The sequence below is a fragment of the Camelus dromedarius genome, chromosome 14, assembly GCF_036321535.1.
Source record: "Camelus dromedarius isolate mCamDro1 chromosome 14, mCamDro1.pat, whole genome shotgun sequence".
In the NCBI taxonomy this organism is placed as follows: Eukaryota; Metazoa; Chordata; class Mammalia; order Artiodactyla; family Camelidae; genus Camelus; species Camelus dromedarius.
In genome coordinates this window covers 51,589,983-51,614,132 of record NC_087449.1, presented here as the reverse complement: position 1 = coordinate 51,614,132, position 24,150 = coordinate 51,589,983, and the positions used below count along the sequence as shown (strand labels likewise).

The 24,150-nt window shown below is 45.7% G+C and overlaps 1 protein-coding gene across 2 annotated transcripts; it reads right to left on the bottom strand.

The window, feature by feature from the left end:
- Positions 1-1,384: 1,384 nt before the first annotated feature.
- Positions 1,385-22,614, bottom strand: PTAFR (platelet activating factor receptor). Of its 2 annotated transcripts, none has more exons than XM_031464482.2 (2): positions 22,457-22,614; positions 1,385-4,618 (listed from the first exon to the last, which is right to left on the bottom strand). In XM_031464482.2, exon 2 carries the CDS (start codon positions 4,600-4,602, stop codon positions 3,544-3,546), a length of 1,059 nt encoding a protein of 352 aa, XP_031320342.2. In that variant the 5' UTR covers positions 4,603-4,618; positions 22,457-22,614; the 3' UTR covers positions 1,385-3,543. The 2 variants fall into 2 exon arrangements, with proteins under 2 accessions (XP_031320342.2, XP_064349947.1); XM_064493877.1 differs by lacking the exon at positions 22,457-22,614 and adding an exon at positions 9,372-10,029.
- Positions 22,615-24,150: the final 1,536 nt, after the last annotated feature.

The window sequence follows — 24,150 nt, the reverse complement described above, 5'->3', positions numbered from 1 at the left end:
ATGAGGTAAGGAATCAGGTCTTACCTGAGCCAGTGTTGTTTAAGTGAGAACACTGGTAGTTCCCTGGGATCAAGACTGAGATCAGGGGAAAATGCAGCAGGAAAACTTCTTAGTGTGCAGATGGCTTGGAAATCCTGATTGGTGGTGTTTCATTGAAAGAATTACAGCTCAGCTTTTGCCATAATCCTGTGCAAGAAGGGAGAGACACCGGTACTTTCCCCCTGTGTAATTTCTGCAGTCGCATAGCCCCTCTGAGTCCCCATGTTTCTCTTAGTAAGATGAAGAGATGGGACCCTCCCAGCTCCAAAGTGTTCTGATCCTCTGAAAATCCCTGACATCTTTCTTTAAAATATGAATATACATTAAACTCCTTCCTCATCTGTCCCTAAAGAATCTTCCTAAACCCTTTTTAAATGAAGTGCATGTATATGTCAGTGTTCCTGTTTATGCTACACCCTGGGGAAGCAGTAAGCTTTGGAGACAGACAGAGGTCAAGTCTAGGCTTTGTATGAAAAATGTGGATACACTGATGATGAAGATTCAGTTTCTTCAACTACACTTCAATTAAAAAAAAAAAGATTCAATTCCTGCGCTCAGGGTATGAAAGACATACATTGAAATGGATAAACTTCAATAGTTATTAAGGTATAAAAAAAAAAGTTGCACCCTCCCAGACCTAAAATATTGTTGGTCAATTACCCTGTATGGAAGAATTTAGGAAGGCTGCCTGGAGGAGGTGTTCTGGGCTAGGTTAAAAAGAGGAGAATGCATCTGAGAAGATCAAAACCAGGCAGAGGTCACGGAGGAGTAAAGGTGGTTGTATTCAGAGTGATGAGATCAGCAGGGACGTAGCATGGGCTACAACCTAACATACTGCCCCTACTCCTCTGGGCCCTGGGCCTGTGAGACCCTGGCCTGTGTGTTGGGGCAATATTCTGAGAGTAGCAATGGGGCAATCACAATTTACCATCTCGGAACTGTCTGTCTCTTTATTGAGCACTTACTGAGTACAGACTGTTTGTATTTATATACATTCCATTCATGTTTCCTAAAGTGTGATGTACAAGTCAGTGGGGCATAGGAGGTGACTGTACACAGGACACCAAAAACATTTTGATTTTAACAGTTATGCTTTATGTTTATGTTTACCTTCTACATGTGGCTGGTGGCATTCATTTTCATTTACAATTTAGTTCTAAAGCATCCTTTTAAATAGGTTTAAGGGTTTTGTTTTGTTTTGTTTTGTTTTGTTTTGTTTTGTTTTTAACACATTTATTGTGGTATGATTCCTGCACAGTAAACTACATGTATTTCAGATGCACAATTTGATGAATCTTGATAGATGTAGACACTAAATAGTTTTAAGTTTTTAAAAATGACTTGATTTCGAGAAAAATATTTATTGAGTAAACAGATGACACATGGACAGTGCAAAAATTACGAGGGGGTATACAAACAACTGAAATTCAACAAACACTGTGCGTCAGCATATGAGCATCTATTGCATTCAGAGCTCTTTTCGTTGCAAGTAATAGATACTCAAATCAGCTTAAGTGAAGTAAGGGCATGTATCTTAACAGGGGAATCTCACAAGGACCCAAAGGAAGGAGTGCAGAAGTGGAGCTCTGAGAAGGGCTGGGCCGGGAGGAAGAGAGCCAGCAGGCCCTGGAAGCACCACTCCCTCCTCTCTCCAGGTCCCTGTGGTCCCTCTCTGGTCTTTGCCTTGCTCTGCACATCTCCCTCTCCTCTCTGAGCAGAGCTGTTTCCTCTACTATGTTCATGCAGATACCTACCCCCTGCCAGCCACAAATACACATCTCTCTCTCTCTTCACTCTCTCTCTCTCTCTCTCTCTCTCTCTCTCTCTCACACACACACACACACACACACTCCCTCTCTCTCTCTCACACACACACACCTCCAGAATTTATGTCTTCAGGCAAGTGGCCTACAGAGCTTGAAAGAGCATCCCTGAATCTTGCTGCTTATTCCTGAGAGAGAACTGGACCACAAGAGTCAGATGCTCACCTTCTATCCCTTTAGCTCTTGTCAGAGGATAAGAGGGGACAAATTCTCAGAAAAAGGGACAATATGGGATGAGCAGTCGCCCTGACCACGAGGTATCTGCTCCTCATAACAACTCTATGAGGTAGGAAACTCAGCTCCCAGTCCCTGAGTAGGAAGTGACAAAGCCATGACTTGAACCTAGGTCTGTGGGACACCAAAGTTCAAGTACGCTGCACTATTCACCTAGTCACCATCCGCTAAGTCCAGCCCATGGCTACCATCCCAGACCTAAGCAGGTTACCAGTCCATTTGGAGGCATTTATCAGAATCAGCCCAGTAAGCAGGAAACAAGAATCCTGGCTTTGTGGGGACACTTGCTGGAAGGGAGGAAGGTTTCTGGAAAGCAGGGAAGGTTCCTCCAAGCCCCTGGGCCTGAGGCTGCCAAGTTCACACTGCAGGCGCTCAGGGAGCAAAAGGAGGCTCAGGCATCTAGAGATCCTCAAGAGAAGTTTTCCCCTCTCTTCTGTGCCCAGAGTCCAAAGCGCCTGCCTGCCCTTGGGATTATAGCTGCTCCTCTCACCTCCTGGAAACTAAATCCGGAGGGGCCCCCTAGAAATCGAGGTGGGAGAGAAGAGCTGACAGTTCCATTCTGGAGGCTTCACCCACCAGCCGGCACTTCTCAGCCTAAGCGTCCTTTCCCGTGGAAGCCTGTGGGCCTTGCAGTGGCCCAAATGGCCCCAATTTGGCTTTGAAGAGCCTTTGCCCACCCACAGTTGGGGAGTTATTTCATCAGGGTCCCTTGTTGAGATGGAAAGATGGAGCACCTGTGTCTCACCCTCTGCCCCAGAACTGATCCAGACCTGTGCAGAAAGACACATCTGCCTCCGGAGACAGGTTCCCCATCTTAGCTTTTGGTCTACACATATTTTCTCTTCTTTGGTCACCATTCAGGACAGGTTGTTGCATGAGTCAGAAGAAGGTCCCACCAAGCCACTTCCCCTAAGAAATGTCACAAAGACCTTGTGCCTGTGGATGGAGACCAAGTGGCATCATCCTCACTCAAAAGTTTGTCCCAAAGGCAGTGCCACACAGCCAAGGGGGCATCCCTTTCCCAAAACCCCTTCTCGGCCTTTTTAGTGATAAAAGGAGTGGTTGCCCAAAACTTTAGGCCATACTCATTTGGGAATGCTGCCCTGGAAGGCTAAACTGGGTGGCTCCGAGTCTGTCCCCAGGGACTGCCCCTGGCCCTGACATCCCTCCCAGAGCTATCAGGCTCAGGAGTCAGGATGAGGGTACCAGCCAAGGTTATCATGGCATGTGTCCAAAGGCAGCTAAAGGGGCTCATTCAAGTTCTGGATTTTCCAGCAGTCTGGCTCTGCCACCATCCCTACCTGGGTGATAGAGCCTCTATACCTAATAGGCCACCAGTGACAAGGGAGGACATGCCCAGACCACAGCAGACACCCCTTCTTTCCCCAAGTCAGTCCATGATGTCCAAGGAGGATAAGCCTCTGTGCCCAGCCCCAACAGTCAGGGACTAATTTCTGAGGGAACTGCCAGGGATATGGTTAAGCGACATGCCCACATCGGTGACCGTCTCTGTGGTGGCCCGGGAGCATTTCCGGGTGCTGCGCATGCTGTACAACTTCTCTTTGAGGTGCTTGCGGAACTTCTTGGTGAGGAAACAGTAGATGATGGGGTCTAAGACACAATTGGTACTAAGGAGGCAGAGAGTGACCTGATGTGCATCATTAATAGCTTGATGGAGGCTGCTGTTCTGGAAGCCCAGCTCGGCCAGGGTCCAGGGCAGCTGCACAATGTGATGAGGCACAAAGCAGATGATGAACACAACCAAGACTGTGCAGACCATCCAGAGCGCCCGGCGCTTGACCTCTGCATTGCGCTGCATCTGCACCGGCTGTGTGAGCAGCGTGCGGATGATGACGAGGTTGCAAAAGAGGATGATGAGGAAAACAAGGAAGAAGCTGAACACGAGGAAGATGTGGATGATGAGGACCGGCACGCTGCCCTTCTCGTAATGCTCAAAGCAGCGTGTGATGTTGCCTGTGCCAGTCGTGTTGGGCACTGTGTTGGTGGAATCCAATACGAAGAAGTAGGATGCAGCACCCACAATGGCCACCCAGATAATCAGGGACAAAGAGATGCCACGCTTGCGGGTGGTGGCCTGAGCAGTCTTGATGGGTCGTGTCACTGCCTGGAAGCGGTTATAAGTGATGACAGCCAAGAAGGCCACTGAACAATAGGTGTTGATGAAGAAGAAGCAGCCAGCCAAGTTGCACAGGAATTTGGGAAGAATCCAGTTGCCCTGGTTGTAGTAGTAGATGATCCACAGGGGCAGCGTGAACAGGAAGAGCAGGTCGGCCATGGTGAGGTTCACCATGAAGATCTTTATCTCACTGAATTTCTTGGAAGGGTACAGGCAGGCAAAGACCCACAGCACGTAGCTGTTGGCGATGACCCCCAGCACAAAGATGATACTGTAAACAATCGGAAAGAGGGTGTATCGAAACTCAGAGTCCACACGAGAGGAATCACTTGGCTCCATCACCATAGGCTGGAAGGGGCAGCTGGTCATACGATCCTGCTCGCGCCTGGAAGACCACACAGGAATTTTGGTTAACGAAGGGCCAACAAGGGACTATCTTATTTACTCAATTCCGAGACTCCCATTTTGCACATTTGAAAAACTTTAAAATTGATGGCATCTTCCAATTAATTTTTCTTCTTCCTACATTAAATAATGGTGTGTTTTTAAAATGAATGGTATCTGAGATTCAGTAAAACCCGTCGCAGTTCAGTTTTTTTTCTCCTATTCCACTTAAAAATTTATTTTTATTCTTGAGCTTGTCATCACTTAAAGTTTTAGATAATCTACTCCTGGTGATGAAATATATGAAAATTTTATCTTATAAAATTTTTAATATTCTGACATTTGAATATTTTGCTACTGATGACACTTGAAACAAAAATGTTGATGGTAAAATGTTCTAGGTTAAAACTTAATTCATGTGCTCATACAAAATCTGGAAAATGCAGAGTAGTATATTAGGATCACCCAGAGAATGAAATAGCAGCCAGTCATTAGAAACAATGAGTTAGATCTGATTGTCCTGATGAGGAAAGTTGTCCCTGGATAACATTGTTAAGAAAAACAAAACAAAAAAGTTGGTATGACACCATGATATATGTGTGTATGATACAGAGAATGATCCAGAAGGATACACCTCAAAAAGTGGTGAGTAACCTCTGGGAAGATGAGGTGGGCTTGGTGGGGAGTTTATTTACTTTACACTTTTTCTTTTTTGTTTGAATATTTTAGGATCACTGATTGCTTTAGTACTTAAATGTTTTAAATATTTTTGGAGGGGGAGGTTTATAAATAATTAGGTTTATTTACTTATTTATCCTTAATGGAGGTGCTAGGGATTGAACCCAGAACCTTCTGCGTGCTAGGCACGTGCTCTGCCACTGAGCTATGCCCTCCCTGGCTTAAAATAGAATTTTAAAAGAAAAGTATACACTGGAGAAACCCAGTAGACAATACTTTAACCAAGCAATTAAGAGTAACATCATTAATCACTTTGCTGGACACATGAAACTAACATTGTAAATGGACTACACTTCAATAAAAAAAAAGAATGTGAAAAAATAAGAGTGCCATCATCATTAGTAAGACACATCAACATCATGTACCCCTGTTACTGAAAAGGACACAACCTCACTTCATGGTATTCTTGCCAAAAATGCATGATCTCAACTTAGTCATGAGAAAACATCAGACAAACTCAAACTGAGAGACATTCTACAAAATGATCAACAGTGTCAAGAGAATGAAAGACAAGGAAAGACTGAGAAACTGTCATAGATCAGAGGATGTTAAGGAGACAAGACAACAAAATGCTATACGGCATCATGGATTGTATCCCGGAACAGAAACATCATTAGGGGGAAAATTTGTGAAGTTCAAATAAGGTCTACAATTCAGATAATATTGTAGCCATGTTTGTTTCCTGGTTTTGATCATTGTATTATGGTTTTATAAACTGTTAACATTAGAGAATGTTGGGTGTAGGGCATGCATGAATTCTTTGTACTATTTTGCAACTTTTTTGGAGGCTTAAAACTATTTCAAAACAAAAAGGGTTTTCTTGTTTGTTTAAGTACAGTTGACCCTTGAACAACACAGTTTTGAACTGTGTGGGTCCACTCACATGTGGATTTTAAAAAATTAAATACATACTACAGTACTACAAGATCCACGGATGGCTAAATCCACAGATCTGGAAACCCATATAGGGAAGGTCGACTGCAAAGTTATAAGCAGATTTTCAACTGCGCAGAGGGTTGGGACCCTAACCCCTCAGTTGTTTGAGTCAGTTGTATAATGAAGAAATTAAAAACTGCCGTAATCCCACTACCCAAAGTCTGGTCCATTTTCAATAGTTCTTTGCCTCCATCCACTCTCCATCAGAATCAGTCTCTCCCTCCCCTCCCCTCTTGTCCCTCTCACTCTGTTGCCATCACATGAGCCTGGAAGCCCCTCTGATGTTGCAGCCAAGGAGGAAAGGATGTCAAGAGACTCAGATGAGATTCAGTAAGGCTCATCATGCATCACAGCACAGTGAAAGGAGCCCAGAATTGGCAGTGAGAAGCAAGGAAGACAATTAACACTAAGAAGAACCTCTTCTGCAGCCAGGCACCCTGCTAGTTGCTTCCACATACACGACCTCACTTGAGTCTCACAAAAGCCCTTTGAGACAGGAAGTAAAATCCTCATTTTACAGACTAGGAATCTGAGTATAGGGTGGTTATATGACTTGTTCAAGGTTAAATGATGGAGCCAGGATCTCAAATCCAGCTCTGTGTTCGTTTGTTTGTTCACATATTCATCCCACACGTATCTCAGCACCTACAGCATGTCAGTCTCACTGTAAGCACAGGAGAACTCCCAGTCTCCTGGGGCAGCCAGACAAAGGCAATGTAAACAAACATAGTTGCTGTACGAGGAGAATGGGGTGCTGGCATGGACAATAGAAAAGGGATCTACTTAGAAAAGAAGTGACATTTCGGAAGGTATAGCTCAAGCAATAGAGTGTATGCTTAGCATGCACGAGGTCCTGGGTTCAATCCCCAATGCCTCCTCTAAAATAAATAAATAAATAAACCTAATTACCTCCCCCCACCAAAATAAAAATAAAAAAAGAAAAGAAAAGAAAAGAAGTGACACTTCAGTTGAGCCTGAGAGAGGAGCCTAGGAATAGCGTTCCAGGTAGAGGGATCTCCACAGGTCTAGGACTGAGGCAGGAAATAGCTTGGTAGGTTCCAGAAAGTGAAAAAAAAAGGCCACCTGACGGCCCTTGCCCTGACCCTCAGGCTGCCACTCCACCCTCATCTTGTGCCACCTTCTCACAAGGCTCCACTCAAAATGGACTTCCCAGCTGGGTCTTCAAACCCACCCAGAACTTTCCTGCCTCAGCCTCCTCCCATACCCATACCACTACCCTCAACATTCTTCCCTGTCCACACCCCACGTCTACTTGGCCAACTCCAACTCCTGCTTCAGACCTGAGTTGAATATCACTTCTTCAGGGAGTATGTCTTTACCGGCCCCAGACCAGGTCAGGTCCCATCTCAAAATTCCCTGTACGTCGTAAATCTAAGCGCCATTGACCTCGTACTCATATTTGTATGACCGTTTCCCAGTCTCCCACTTGACTGTGAGCACCAGGAGATTGAGGACCTTGTCTGTCTATTCAACACTATTCCCAGCACCGTGAACCAATAAATAAAAGCAATGGAGGTGGGGGGTGGGGGGAGAGGGAGAGAGAGAAGGAAAAGGAATGGATAAAAAGCCTTGTTACTTATACCCATCCCTTAGGGAGCCCCAGGGCAGGAGAAACACTTGAAGTCTATAGATACTGACAGATGAGTTTAAACAAACCACTGGCTGTAACTGGAATTTTGATGATTGAGAAAAAGTTTTGTTCTTTGTTTCATTTAGTGTGGTGGTGGTTTGTCTATGTTAATTACATAAATGTAGGTTCCATTATTTCAATAAATCAATGCTATTCCTTTAAAAACAAAAAACTCACCCTCAAATCACCTGGTGAATTACACAGTTGATTTGAACTCCAGTTTTGTGCTGCTTCCCCAGCGGCAAAATTGCTAGCTTCTACCTGGCTGAGATCTTTTCCACGCCTAAAGGAGGCCCTGCCATCTGATCCCAAAGCTGTAGGATAATAGTTTCCAAAGGGTGGTCCATGTAAATGAGGGACAAGAGAGGACTGTCTCTGAGAGCTTCCAGGGGATCTGTGAGGTCAAAACAGTTGTCATAATACCAAGACACTGTTCGCTTTTTTTACTGTGTTGACATTTGTGCTGATGGTACAAAGGAGTGAGAAAAACTGCTGGCTCCTTAGCACAAATCAAAGCAGAAACACCACACTGACGTAGAAGTCACATTTTTAACAGCCATGCACTCAATGTGAAAAAAAATTTTAAAGCCAGTTTCTCATGAAAATGTCCATGATAAAGCAAGGAAATGATTCATTTTATTAACTCTTTAAGTTAGTTAGTTAGTCTGTTTGTTTGTTTATTTATTTATTGGCAGGGGGCGGTAATTAGGTTTGCTTATTTATTTTTAGAGTAGGTGCCAGGGATTGAACCCAGGACCTCATGCATGCTAAGCATGTGCTCTACCACTTGAGCTATACCCTCCCCTTATTTTATTAACTCTTAAGTATGCATCTTTTTAATAGTCTGTGTATCAGAATGGGAAAAACACGTGTACACTTCTGCTGCAAACTGGGGTACAGTGCTTGTCTTCAGGAAAAGAACCAATGCCTTTGTTCGAGTTGTGAGCTGAACCGTTTTTTGGATTGCCACTATTATTTGAAAAAATGACGGACAAACTATGTTTTTCAGAGACTATCTGGCAGACATTTTCTCAAATACAAATAAAGTGAACCTGTCACTTCAAGGAAAATAAATGATGGGGGCGGTTTGCCAGTGATAAAATTTGAACTTTCAAGAGAAAATTAGAATTTCTGGAAAATTTGTATCTGCCAGCATGAGCTTGACAGCTTTTCAATATCTAAAGAGTTTTCTGATGAGCTTGTTTAGTGATATTAATGAATGCAATTTTTTGATATCTTATAATGAAAGGTCGATATTTGGAAGACCTGCATATCTTAGTGGGACAATATTTTCCAAATGAGGAAAGTATGCTGTTTCAAAATTACACAGAAGTAAAAGATTCAAAGGGCAAGACAGACTAACACATTGCGGTGTTAACAGATGACAAAAAGTTCATTGATAAGATTCATGTTTCACACTGCAACTGACCTTTAAGAAAATACCATTTGTGGAGTTTTGATGTAGTATCAAAGAGTATCACCAATTATCTCAAAAGAGATTGAAATACTCCTTCTTTTAGATTTTCTTCACATTCTTCAACCAGAGCAACATATCACAACAGATTGAATGCAGAAGCGGATATGAGAATCCAGCTGTCTTCTATTAAACTCAACATTGAAGAGATTTGCAGAAAAATGTAAATCAATGCTACTCTTCTTCCTAAATTGTTTGTTTTGAAAAATTTAGCTATTTTCCAGTAAAGAGATTACTCATGTTAACATGAAATGAATTTATTATTGGTTTTTATATTTAAAAACAAAAAGTTTCAGAGTATCTTAGTTCTAATGTTGAATAGGCTAAATATTGATAGGTATAACCCATGTAAATAAAAACTCTGTGGGGCTGTCAATAATTTTTAAGGATATAAAGAGATCTTGAGACCAGAAAATTTGATAATAGATGCTTCACAATCTCAGCTCACTCCCCTCCCCTCCTCTTTCCTTTGAGTCTAAGATGCCCATTTATCTAGGACTAGCCTTATTTCTTTCTCCTGCTGGACCCACATGTCTTAGGGGAGCCTGTTCCTGGGGCCTGAGAGGCGGAGAGGCAGCCCACAACTGGGCAGTGTGTGGTGCTCACTCTGGGTCTTTGAGGAAGTCACATTTCTTCCCACCCCCACCCCCTACCCCCACCACTAAATAAGTCCCTTCCTCTTCTTGGGTTTAGGCTCCAGCTCAGTGGGGTAGGGACAACTGTCCTCCAGAAACTGTCTTTCTCCAGTCAGATGACTCAACCCAGGACATCCTCTGGGGCCCCACCCCCTGTGCCATGCCCTCCCAGGCCTGCTGAGAGAGTCTTCCCACCAGGACCAGGCTAGGGTAAGGCTTGCAAAGTGCTCACCTGGGGGCAAAATTTAAAGGAGAGCAAAAAACCTCAGTAATCAAGATAAATAATATTTTAATGCAATGTTTTAAAGAATCAAAATCTGATTTTCCCTTTTGCCCCAGGCTCTAATATGGCCCTGACAGATACTATGATCTTGTCTTCATTTAAAATTTTGATATTTTGTTCATCATGGTTTTTAATTGGGGGGGGCATTAATTTTTTTTTTAAATCATCTCACCACGTTAGTGGGGCACACACACAGGTTAGCTAAACTCACCCGTTCAGTTCCTCACCCATGCGTTCCCTGGATAAGCGCTCACTGCTGCAGGCCCGGGCAGAGCACTGAGGCCTCCGAGAACAGACCCAGTCTCTGGCTTTCAGTGAGTAGCTCACAGACTATTTTGCAAAACAGAGATTCAGAAAAGTGATAAATGTTATGATGGTGGAGGTTCTAGACGTCAGGGTAATTCTGAGACGGTGCCCCTAGCCCAGACTTGAGGGTCCAGAATGACTCCTGCCTCTGCTGAAGGGAGAGAAGGAGTTAGCCTGACATGGCTGGGAAAGAGGAAGAGGCCTGGAAGAATAGGAGAGGAGGTACCTTGCTCTCAGGGAAACTGAGACCTTCAGTTTGGCTAAAACTTAACGGGGGCAGGAGGGTGGGGTGAGGAGAGACAGGACCTACAAAGTAAACATCAGTCAACTGAAGTTGGGTCTTGAATATTGGGCCAAAGGAATTTTTACTTGATTCTGCAAAAAATGGGGAGTCATTGAAGCATGCGGAGCATGGAAGGGACAAGGCCAGATCTGGAGTTAGGGAAGATAAGTATGGCTGCTGTGTACAGAATGAATTGGAGGGGCATCAAACTAGAGGGAGGGAGACAGCAAAGAGATAACTGCCATTGTCTGGAGGGCCGAAGGAGGCTTGGGCCATGGCAGAGTGGATGGAAATGGATGGTTGTGAGAATTATTTGGGAGGTCGAATGTACAGAACTAGTGATGCATGGGATGTTATTGGTTGAGAGAAAGGGAGGAGTCAAGGACCGCCAGGTTTCTGGCCCAGATGATTGGAGCTGGGTGGTGTCGGTCTTTGTGAAAGTGACCCTGAGGAGGAAGAGTGTGGGGGTGGGGAAGGTGAATTCTGCAGAGGACGTACCACATGTGGAGTGCCTGAGAAACAGCCAGGATGACCCAGGGTTAAACCTTGAAGAGCCCAACATTAAAAGAGAAGTCTGAGGAGGAGGGGAAACCTATGAAGGAGGTAGGGACAGGATGGTGAAGAGGCAGGAGGACCACGGGAGTGCCATGCTGGAGGAAAGTTTCAAAAGCGAGGGAACAAGTGGCCAACTGTGTGAAAAGCCACAGGGAGATCAAATACAATGCAGACAGAAAAGCCAACATTGCCTTGGGCCCCCTGGAAACCTCTCTCCCATGATCAGAGGGAGAGCAGTTTCTGAAGCATGTATTGAGGAGTGAAAGAGGCAAGGAAGTGGAATGTCAAATTCTTGGTCAAGAAGTTCAGTTGTCTGACTATATTTCAATTTTTTAAAAAAAGTTCAGTTGAGCAAATAAATGCTGTGTGTGGACCTTGTGTGTATCCTGATTCAAACTAACTGTCAAGAAAAGAATTTGTTAGGCAACTGGGAGAATGCAAACCCAAAGTCCTAGATGGATTTAAGAAATTGATGCTACTTTTGTGAGGTTGTAATTGTGATATATTAGTTATATATTTTTACATTTTTAATTCCTTATCTATTATATACGCATGTTGAAGTAGTTATAGGTGAGATTACACAATATCTGGGTTTAAAATACTCCAGGAAAAACACACCTCAAGCAAGAGTCAGTTTCCCAGGAACGCAACCTGTGACAATGTGTACTCAGGTGTGTTTGACCCCAGAGCCTCCCTAGTCCACCCAGCCCACACAGGAGGCCCCGCAGAGGTAGGCCTCTTCCTTCCAGATACAGGACCAGAATCGCTGGGGGAAGTCTTGCGCATACCCCCTTCCTTGGCCCAGAGCCTTGTCCTTGGTGCCTCCAGTACCCACTACCCAGGCTCTTCCTACTTCTGCCACCTTCTGTCCAATCACAAGTCCCCATGTGACTCTCACTCCCTTGGCCCTCATCCTAGACTAGGTACCCAGCATCAGCAGAACCCCTGAAATGACCCAAAATGTAACCAGCCAAGTCTCGTCCAGATCTGGGGGCGTGTGCATCCACGCCTTCGTTCAGACATCCCCCCTCTCTCTGCCTGGCTAACTACTGCTCATCCTTCAAGATTGCTCAGGCCTCCTCTTCTCCAGGTAGTTTTTTCTAAGCCTCCTGAATTCTTTCACTCCCTGCCCCCTCCCCCCAAGGCCCGGTTAAGTGCCCACCCTCTGGGCTCCCAAAGCTCAGAGCTTTTTATCCCACTGAAATTGCCTGTGTGCATGCTCCTGCCACTAGGCCTGGAGGGCACAGACCGTGTCCCTTCATTCACCTGACATCTTGCTGGGTGCCAGGCACAATGCTGGGGACCCTGCAGGAATAAAACAGGCAAGATTCCTGCCCTTGAGGAGCTTACAATCTAGTCAAAGAAGATAGACAAAAATAGAGAGAGAAATGAGCAAGATAATTTCAAACTATGATAAATTCAATACTAGAAATAAAAATAGTGACATGAGGATGATTGGATAGGGGGCTGCTTAAAATACAGTGACCAGGGAAGGCTTCAGAAGAGGTGACATATAAATGAAACCAGAGGCAGATTTACCATGAAGCCAATGAAGTTTAAGCTTCAAGGCCACTGCCTAGGCCTTGTTTGCAATTGTATAGGTATAATTTGGTATCTTTTATTCAAAGAGGGGCCCAAAATTGTACAAGCTTTAGAGTCCTGCAAAACCTATATCTTCTCCTGGCTAAAATCTAAAAAGTGAGAAGGAACAAATCAAGAGAAAATCTGGAAGAAGAGTATTCCAGGCAAAGGGTATCATGTGCAAAGGCCCTGGGGTGGGAATAAGTTCATCATATTCTGAGCTAATAAATAAACACATCATGTTCAAGGAACTGAAAGGTCAGTGTGTTCTTGGAGAAATGGGAAGAGTGGGATGAGATCAGAGGGCAACAGCCCCAAATCACTCCTACACCACGATAAGGAGTTTGGATTTTATTCTATAAGTATCAGAGGGCCGCTGGAGTACACTGAGCAGGTGAGCAACATGATTTGACTCTCTTTGGCTGCTGGGCAGAGAATAGATGGTAAGGGACAGGAATGAAAGCAGAGAGACTATTTCTGAGGCAAAAGAGGGTGGTGACATGGACTGAGAAGCAGCATTTCCAGTTCCTCTCTCCATCCCCAGCACCCAGCACAAGCTTGGCCAGAGTAGGAGCATGATAAACCTTTGCCGAGTGAACAAATATCCAGCAACCAACAAGATTGACTCCTTTGTGGCGGCCGCAAGAAGGCTGACCCAAGAAGATGGTAGAGGTTTGATCTCTCCAGTGACATAAGAGCACCAGTGGCAGCCTGCTCCCCAGAGCAGCCTCCAGACAAGGCAGAGTGAGCCCTCTACAACCTCACTACTCAAATTATGGTTCTGGGACCATATCAGCGTCACCTGTGAGCTTGTAAGAAATGCAGGATCTCAGCCTTCACCCTAGAGCTGCTGTATCAAAATCTGTATTTTAATAAGATACATGTGCGCACTGAATTTTGAGCAGTGCTGTGCCTCAACACACTACCAGCCACATACTTGTGTGATCTAACACCTTCCATGGCTCCCCATTGCCCAGGACCAAGTGCAAGCTCCTTTCCCTTCTCACCTTGTACCAGCTTCTATTATGACTTGCCCTCTACTTCAGCCACACTGAACTTCTCTAAAACCTCTATTTTTCCTCAAACCTCTGTGCCTTTGCACAAGTTGTTACCCCTACTGAGGACGCCTTTTGCCTATTGCTTTATCCAGCAAAATCTTACTCATTTTTTAAGACCCAATCTAAAGAGTGCTTCCTCTGGGATGCCTTCTCTGATTGCCCCAGGCAGAAAGAGTTGCCTCTTTCTTGGGTTGCCATGGTACTCAACCCCCACCATAGCAACTGACACAATATGTTGTAAGTATTGATTTCTGTGGCTGTTTCCTTGGCAGGCTGGGAATTTCTACAGGGCAGGGACTAGATCTTTTTTATCTCTTTATGCTCAGTGTCAGACATTGGGGACTGACTGAATGAATGAATGAATGATCAAGCCCCTGCCGATTATTGAGAGGAAACTGGTATGAAGGAAAGGTGTCCAGTCTCTCTGGGGGAGGCATAGCAGGGTGGGGAGAAGGCCTCTGGAGTCAGAAAGACCTGGGTTCATCCCTGGCTCTGCCACTTACTTGTTGTGTGACCTTGGACAAGTGACTTCACCTCTTGAGCCTGTTTCTTCAACTGCAAAATCTTATAAACCTAACAATGGTTCCAAATATAAGCCTGCAAAGTAGTCACAAATGGCCAGGACTCCCTCTCATGATTGGGCCAGCCCTTGAAGCCAGGAGAGGGGAATATGGGTTGCCAGTGACCCCAGGGGCTCTAACCCACATATTGGCCTCCTGCCAGCTCCAGACAGGGCCTCAGGCTAATGCCAACAGAGCTTTCAACAGCTCAGGAAGGGAATGAGCATTTGGAGGGAGAAGGAGGAGGGAGTCATACCATTCAGCTTAATGTGTGGGCACGGCTCCCTGATGGGTAAGGCCAGGCAGCAGGCCCAGGCCCAGCACTTAGCTGGCAGTGGCCTAGGGGACCATAAATCTTCATGGAGACAAGAATCCTGCCATCTGGATCTCCCACCCTTTGCCCTGCAGAGTGTTCAACCCCAACCCCCACACTGCCTCCCATTCCCATCCTTCCTGGAAACATTCCCAGCCTCTAGGGGACCTGGAGGAAGGGCCCCCATCCTCAGCCAGACATTCAGAGGGGAGGGGCCACCAGGATTTGGGCAGAAGGAATTATGTGCTAGTTACTTCCCCAGTGAGGACTGTGGGTTGGGAAGTTGGGTTTACCAATCACACTGGCCCCCAAATTTGTGGGGCCATTTGAGGTCAAGAGTACAAATGTCTAAATATTTATAAGCTATAAGTCAGTCACATCCAAGTTCATGCACATTCCATGTACTAACAGCTCCTCACAGTCCCACAAGCCTGGGGGTGTGGAAAGGACACAGGCTCCCACTGAGCACTCACTCCTGGATCCCAGGATTCTGTGCTCTGTCGGGGAGGACATGACTGGAGGAGAGCTGGTGCCAGTCCACCGAAGCTCAGGACACTGGACATCATTTACTAATTAAATGTATAGACACTTCTTACCCATGGTCATATTTCCTCCTCAGATCAGACTTGCAAGGTGAGTTTTACAAAATGCCTATTTTTCCAGGGAAGAAAGTGAGGTCAGAGAGAGAAAAGACTTGTCCACAGTCACATAGCTGGGAAATGGCAGATGGGAGTTTGAACTCCGAGGCCCATCCTGTCTCTTCCAGGCTGAGCTGTGGCCGATGCAAGAAGTAAACCATTCTTTGGCCAACTTCTCCATTCAGAGATCTATACTATGGGCTGAGAATAGGCTCTTCAGATGCTGCAAGGCCCAGGGAAGAGATGCCTTTGATCTGGGGCCCTGCTTTTACCTGTGCTTCCCAAAGTTGCGAACTGAATGGGGCAAAGGTGGGGTGGAGGAGTGTGGGGGAGTCTGTTCTGTATCCTTCTCACTCCTGCCAGGCAGCATTGAAGTTGGAAGCAAATTTTCAAACACTAAACTCACCCCATGACTCTGAGTCTCTATTTTCTCATTGGTAAAATGAAGATTTTTAAATGAGCCTAAGAGAAAAAGAAATTAAGAAAACAATCCCATTTACAATACCATCAAAAAGAATAAAATTCTTAGGAATAAACTTAACCAAGGAGGCAAAAGACTTACACACTGAAAACTACAAAACATTGCTGAAAAGAATTAAAGAAGACACAAATAAATGGAAAGACATGCTGTGTTCATGGATTGGAAGACTGAATATTGTTAAAATGTCCATACTACTCAAAGTGATCTACAGATTCAATGTCCTATTAAAATCCCAATGGCATTTTTTTTGTAGAAAAAAAAATCCTAAAATTGAATCTCAAAGGACCCCCAATAGCCAAAACAATCTTGAGAAAGAATAACAAAGTTGGAGGCCTCACATTTCCTGATTTCAAAACATATTACAAAGTCCAATAATCAAAACAGTATGGTATTGGCATAAAGACAGACATATAGACCAAGGGAAGAGAATAGAGAGCCCAGAAATGAATCCTCACATATACAGTCAAAAGATCTTTGACAAGGATGCCAAGACTACACTATGGGAAAAGGATAGTCTCTTCAACAAGTGGCATTTGGAAAACTGGATATCCACATGCAAAAGCATGAAGGTTGACCCTTATCTTAAACCACATACAAAAATTAACTCAAAATGGATTAAAGACCTAAACATAAGACTAGAAACTACAAAACCGCTAGAGGAAAACATAGAGGGAAAACTTCATGACATTGGAACGGGTAATGATTACTTGGGTATGATACCAAAAGCACAGGTAACAAAAGCAAAAATAGACATATGGAACTATACCAAACTTAAAAACTTCTGTATAGCAAAGGAAACAATCAGAGTAAAAAGTCAACCTACAGAGTGGTAGGAAATATTTGCAAATCATATATTCAATAAGGGGTTAATATCCAGAATATATAGAGTATTTTTACAACTCAATAACAACAACAATTTAAAAATGAGCAAAACACTTGAAAAGACATTTTTCCAAAGAAGATATACAAATGGCCAGCAAGCATATGAAAAGATGTTCAATATCACTAATCAGGGAAATGCAAGTCAAAAACCACAATGAGATATCATCTCACACCCATTAGGAGGGCCTCAATCATAAGAGCAGAAAATAACAAGCGTTAGTGAGAATGTGGGGAAATTGGAACACTTTGGCACTGTTGGTGGAAATATAAAATGATTCAGCCACTATGGAAAGCAATATGGAGGTTCCTCAAAAAATTAAAAATAGAACTACCATATAATCCAGAAATCTCACTCCTTGGTGTATTTTCCCCCAAAACTGAAAACAGGATCTTGAAGAAATATTAGTACACCCCTGTTCACAGCAGCACTATTTACAATAGCCAGGAGGTAGAAGCAACCTAAATGTCCATCAACAGATGAATGGCTAAACAGTATAACTGAAAAATTGTGCTCTACACTGGAAATTGACACAACATTGTAAACTGACTATAACTCAATAAAATAAAATTTAAAAAAAACACATGGTATCCATGTATAATGGAATACTATTCAGCTTTAAAAAGGAAAGAAACCCTATCATATGCTACAATGTGGGTGAAACTTGAAGATATTAATAAGTGAAATAAGCCAATCACAAAAAAACAAATACTGAATGATTCCACTTACATGCGGTACCTAATCGAACTCATAGAAACAGAAAGTAAAATGGTTGTGGCCAGGGGCTGGAAGGAGGGAGAAACAGGGAGCTGTTGTTCAAAGAGTATAGAGATGCAGTTATGCAAGATGAAAAATTCTAGAGATCTGTGGTACAACCATGTGCCAATCATATAGTTAATAATGCTTGAAAAACTGTTAAAAGGGTAAATTTACATTACATATTTTTTTACCACAATAAAAAAAAAATTAATGGGCCTCAGACATAGCAGATTTGAAAATACATTGTGTATTTTTGATTTGGAATCAGATGTCTCAACTGTTTTACTTAATAGCTGTGTGACATTTGGTAAACTGCTTCCCCTCTCTGGTCCTCATCTATAAAATGGGGACAATAACACATCTTCCCTCTAGAGTTTTGGTGAGCATCCAGTGAGATGAAAGATATAAAGTGTTTGGAAAGGACAGTGGTTAAGACCACAGACTCTGGAGTCAGACAAACTTCAGTTCAAATCCTGCCTCTGTCACATCTTGGCTTCATGACCTTGGTCAAGCTTATCAGTCTCTAAGCCTCAGGTCCTTCCCCTGTAAATGGAGCCCATAATACTCCAAGCACATATCTCCCCAGCCTGGTGTGAAGATTCAATGAATAATGTATGGTATTCATGATCAATAGCTCTAAAAAGTTGAATCTACAGGAAATCCAGACAATCTGCCAATTAGATCAGATCAAATGTTTCTCAAAATAGCACCACTGTCATTGCAACTGCTCACATCACGCTCACCCCAGCTTGATGCCACCTATATCAGGCTTCCAGATATATTATTAACCCTGAAAGCTTCTGGGAACCAGTCACATCTTTTTATGACAGCTAAGGACAGTTGGCAAAAATGCTATCAGCCAATTTTCACCCAAGACAATTTCACTGTCATGAACCTCTGTTACTCATCTGTAAAAAAACAAACAGAAAAACAAAAAACCTAATAATAATATTACCTATCTTATAGGGTTGTTGTAAGGATTAAACAGAAACTGCCTGATCCCTAGTAAGAGCTCAGTGAATGTTGGCTACTTTTAGTCTTACTTCTCTACTCAAGAAAGAGTTAAAGGTGCCTCTGGTTCCCGTAACAGAATATATCACAGTGCATTTTAATGGCTGTTGATTTATCTTTCCTTCTGGGCTGGGAATTCCCTGGATGTGAGGGCTCAGACAACACACACACACACACACACACACACACACACACACACACACACACACACACACACACACACACACACACAGAGTCACACTGTCCCTCATCCTTCACTTCCAAATCCTCTCATACCAGCCTCAGCCACCCCCAGTCCATAGATTCCCTGGGGCCACTGAAACACTGTAGTTTAATCATTTCCCTTCTGTGAATCCTAGTTTTTGCATGTATAAAATGGAAATAATATTGACCTTGACCTCACAGTATAGCTCTGAGGTTGAAAGCTGTAAAATCCCTAAAGAGCCTGGCATATAGAAGGTGTTCAATAAACAAGTGACCTCCTAGTTCGACCTCTCCTGTTGCTTGATATTTGTGTCCTGGCCTGGCCAAGCTGCTCATACTCTCTGAACAGTCCCCTCATGGAGTGGTTTCATTACCATTTGTCCAGGAAGCAGAGGAATTTGAGGGGTGAATTTGAGGGGTAAATTAAGGGAGCAAGGATCCTGACCTCTGGGGAATCTGCACTAGGCTCCCCACAGTTTGCAGTACAAGGACCCTAGCACCATGCTGGGAACATTGATCGGTGGATGAATGGAGCTCCTTGTCTAGGAGGACATCAGGGACAGGGTCTAGGGTCCCAGAGACAGGGGTGGCCTGTGCACCAGAGTTTCCCAACTTTCCTTCTCACTTGGGGCCCACCTGATCCCAGGTATGGATATTACATTGATGAGACTCAGTCTCCGCTCAGCTGGCCTAGGACATCCCTGGGGAGCTGGGGGACCCTGAGCCTGGCCTGGGTCTCTCCTTCTGGCTCCCAGATGCCCAGATAGTATCTGTCTATGAGTCACCACCCCCAAACCACTCCCCCTGCACCCTGTTTCCTGGAAGTCAGCCAGGGCAGGGAGGAGGGAGGGGGGAGGCACTTATTCCTCTGGGCTTCCCCAGTACGGGGCACGCCCCTTTGTTATACCAAGAATGACTCCAACATCTTCAGGGTCTGGCCTTCGGGAAAACATAGGGTACATGGCACAGGTCCTGTGGCCACAGAGATCCAGATCTGCACCTGGCTCTGCTCTTTCCTAGCTGATCTTTGGCTCTCACAGCCCCCTTTTTTTCATTTGCAAAGAGGTAATAATAGAACCTTCCTCACCAGGCAGTCGTAAGTACAGAATGAAGCAATTTATGCACGTGGTTCCTGCTCAGTAACTGTGATCTCCACCCTCCCCCTCAGAAAATGTTTGTTGATGAATGAATGAGCAAATGAATCAGTCGTGTACCGAAGCAGCCGTTTCTCGTCCTTTGGGAGCAGCAACCAAGAGTGACTAAAGAGAAATCATAGAAATTGTGATCAGAGGGTCCGGACTGCGGCCTCAGCAGTGCCATCCACCACTGAGAGTGAGTTTCCTCCCAGCTCTGAGCCTTAGGATCTTTTTCTGCACGATGCTTCCCCTCACCCAACCCCCACCCCAACCTCAAACATTGTTGTGAAAAGGAAAATTGTGGGGAGTGATAAAGAGCTTGGTAAATAGCAAAGCACTTGGGAAATTGAAACAGGTTTTATAAAGTATACACGGATTTGCACAAATTTTTCACATGCTTTGTCCATCAGTCAGCTGAGCTCCACTGCAAACTGAGGCCCTGAGGGTCTCCTGCCTGTGGAACTAGGGAGGTGGGGAGGGGCTGCCGAGTGGTGGTCTGCCCCCCACATGTTCTCTCTCTCTCTCTCACACACACACACACACAGGCTCTGGATTCTCTTTGGCTGAAGACATGAGGGAAAGAAGGCCTACCAACTTCTCAGCTGGTTTTGCTGACGATCAGCTGCTGGGAACTGCTGGGCTGCCCTGGGCCCACCCACAGGTTGGCATGCCCCAGGCACACGAAGATATAGCCAGAGCCAACTCCCCAGTCCACCCCACACTAGCACAGACACACAGAGATACACTAGAGGCTTCTCTCTCCTCCCACCCTGCTGCCAAGGACCCCAATGGCGGCTGGTCAGAGACGCGGCCGCACTGGGGAACGGGCTCCACTCCTAACCCAGACACGCTCTCCCCGGACCCATCAGGAGGCACGCCAGGTATATAGCTCAGCTGTGGCCCCTCCTAGGCGGACCTATGGGGACCTGGGTGAGAAAGGAGGGGCTGTCACTGGAAAAGAGAAGGATCCCTTTCTCCTCAACAAGGGCTTGTTCACAGGCCTGGGATGGGGACACAAAGGTCTCCCTATAAAAGGACAAGCAAACAGGATCCCAGCCTCTCATCACACCCCTCTCCCATCCCAACACCAGTCAGGAACAGAAACTCAGTCTTGGAGACACATTTTGTCATTAGCACCATAGACTGTGAATCCCTCACCCAAATCTTCCTTGGACAGATGGGGAAATTGAGGCCCAGAGAAGAGAAAGGATTTGCCGAGGGTGACAGCAGTCTCGGGGGCAGAACTGGTACCCGAGGCTGGGTCTCTGACTTGCTGTCTATCCTTTTCCTAGTACAACATACTGCTTTATCATCCACTACTCAGTTCACGTTCCAAGATTGTATGACATGCCAAACTCTGTGCTAAGGGTGAGATTATAACAAGGAACAAACCAATTCCTCCTCCTTACAGTAAGCAAGAGCTGATACCAAAACCTTGGTGCCTACCTCAGGCCCACAGCCATCTCTTTGCCCCTGGAGTAGGCTTCTTTCCTTGGCTGGGTTGTCAGTGCCTAAAGTTCAGGACGTCTCTTTCTTTTGCTTCCCTCGTACCTCCCGACACACACACACACACACACACACCCTCTAACCATCTGGAACACAGCTGCATATCCAGTCAGAGCTAAATCAGAGCTGCCTGAATGCTCGGGGAGAGACTCTGCTGCTTCCCTCATTCTTCACAGGTAAGCAAGTGTCGGGACAGCAACTCAGTTTGCCACGCCCACATCAGGACCTCCTGCCAGCAAAGGACCGGGGTACCAGCCTGTGCTCTGTCCCTACCACCTGGGACCTGATGGGGGAAACAGGTTGTGAGCCTTTGTACCAACAACCCATTTATCTTCATCACCCGCTGTGAAAATCTAGCATCTAGTGAGCTCCTAAATACCCTGCCTTGCACCAGACCCTTCACATCTCCTGACCATTCTGCTAGGGAGATGGCATTATCCTCATTCGACAATTTAGGAAACGGGCACAGAGAGGGGCTGTGACATGGCCAAGTCCGCACAGCTAGTAAAGAACATGAGATCACTGAGATCTAGGCAGCCCCTCTCATCACCATCACCAACTCCCAGTGAGGTCCCTGAGGTCACATCAGCACTGCCTTGGCCTCAGAGAAACAGAGGGGAGTGGATTCCCTGGAAAAGTTTGATCATGAGGGGAGCAGATTCCCTGGGAAAGTTTGATGACGAGAAATTCCTGTTAAACAAGAGCCTCTGGGCCAGAGGAAGATGTCAAAACAGTCCCTTAAAAAGAGAAATACCCGTTTGCTTAGGCGCAGTCCCAGGGCATGGCCTTGTTCTCCTGAGGATGTTTTCACGGGCCTCCCCCTTGCCCGGCCAGGACTGGGACCCCCTTACCTGTGCCAGGGCAGCAGCCACTGCTGTGAGGTCCGAGCTCTCTGTCCACAGCCCCAGCCTCAGTGCTATCTGGAATTGCAGAAGTAAGCAGAGTGCATCAAGCCAAGTCACCCCTAGAAGGAAATGCCGTGACCTCAGGGCCCCTCCAGCAGATGCCCGGGGAACCTCCGAGTTGGGTCACCCAGGCCGTGGGCACTGCCCAGGGGGGTTCCCACAGAGGCAGGGCAGGGGGCAGGCTGCGACCACAGTGCTGGGAGCTGGGGAGGAGAAGGAGAAGAAGCAGAGAGGGAGACAGCAAGAAGGGAGAAAGCGTGCACTCAAGAGAGAGACTCCGAGCAGGAGAGTGAGGAAGAGAGAGGAGATGCGAGTGAGAAAACAGAGTAAGAGAGAGAGAGAGAGTCAGAGGGGGAATGAGAGGTGGAGGGAGACACGCACACAGAGAAAGACAGACAGATGTAAACACAGAGAGAGGGAGAGAGCGTGAGAGGAATGAGGAGATACAAGGACAAAACCCAAGGGAGTTAAAAGAGTAAAAGGTGAGATGGACAGTGGGAAGGGCTGCGTGTGCGTGTGTGTATGTGTGCATCAGCAGGAGAGAAAAAAATGAAAGGAAAAGGGAGAGACAGACCATAAAAAGGATGAGAAGGGAGGGACTCAGAACAGTTCTATGGTCAGTGGCACATCTGGGTTGGGCGTCCCCGGTAACCAAGGAGCAGGGAGCCCAAGGAACCCGTGGGGACAGAGCCCTGCGTGCAGGGGTGGGGTTGGGAGGGAGGAAGGGTCCTGAGACCCTGAGCAGGAATTTGGCAGCAAGTAAGTTCTTGGGAAAAGGTGAGGGTGAGTAGGTGTGGGCAACTGAGGGGCTGAACATAGGTGAGTCTGTGACTGAGCTTGTGTGTGTGTGTGTGTGTGTGTGTGTGTGTGTGTGTGTGTGTGTGTCCAGTGGTGGAGGCTTTGTGTGAATGTTAGTGAGGGATGGGCCCGAGCTCCGTGCCTCAGTTTCCAGTCCATTTATCCACTACTTCATTCAACCAATAAACGTTTATTGAGCCCCTCCAACACTAGACACTGCAGCGGACACTGTCTAAGGAAGAAAGTCCCTCAGATGTCAGCCAATCCAACAGCCTCCTACATGGGGAGGAAAACAGGTCTAGACAGGACCAAGGTCCCTCAGCCAGGCAGGTGCCAAGTAGATTCGGGCGTACAGGCTCCTGTCTGCCCACACAAGGTCCAGCCTCAGCTCCAGCCTGGGTTTCTGGACTAGCCTCCTCCTGTTCATTGGGACCTCACCTCTGTTTCTAATCAAAGCCAAAAACAAACCTTAGAGGACAAACCACCTTTAACATGTGCCTCAGCCTTCATGAACTAGGACCAAAACTACCCCCCTCCCCAGCTCCACCCCATCACACCCAGGCAGACACACTCAAACCAACTATGTGCACAACACTTGCACGGTCAGTACACTCAACACACATCATCATGCAGAGACACTCAGTCACAATTATGTGCCCCGCTCACCTGCACACTCATAAACTCGGGTGCCTCCCCTTCACTCACACCTGCCTGGTGTCACCTCCTTCCTCGTTCTCATTTACACACACTCTCCTCAGACCCCAAGATGTGGCCCAGGCATCCCAGAAGGGACTTTGAAAAGGCCCAGTCTGGCCATCCCTCCTGGGCTCCCTTGGAGGCAT

What these genes read in the sequence shown, in the direction of transcription:
- PTAFR (XM_031464482.2), bottom strand. Translation starts at nt 4,602, where the DNA reads ATGACCAGCTGCCCCTTCCAGCCTATGGTGATGGAGCCAAGTGATTCC.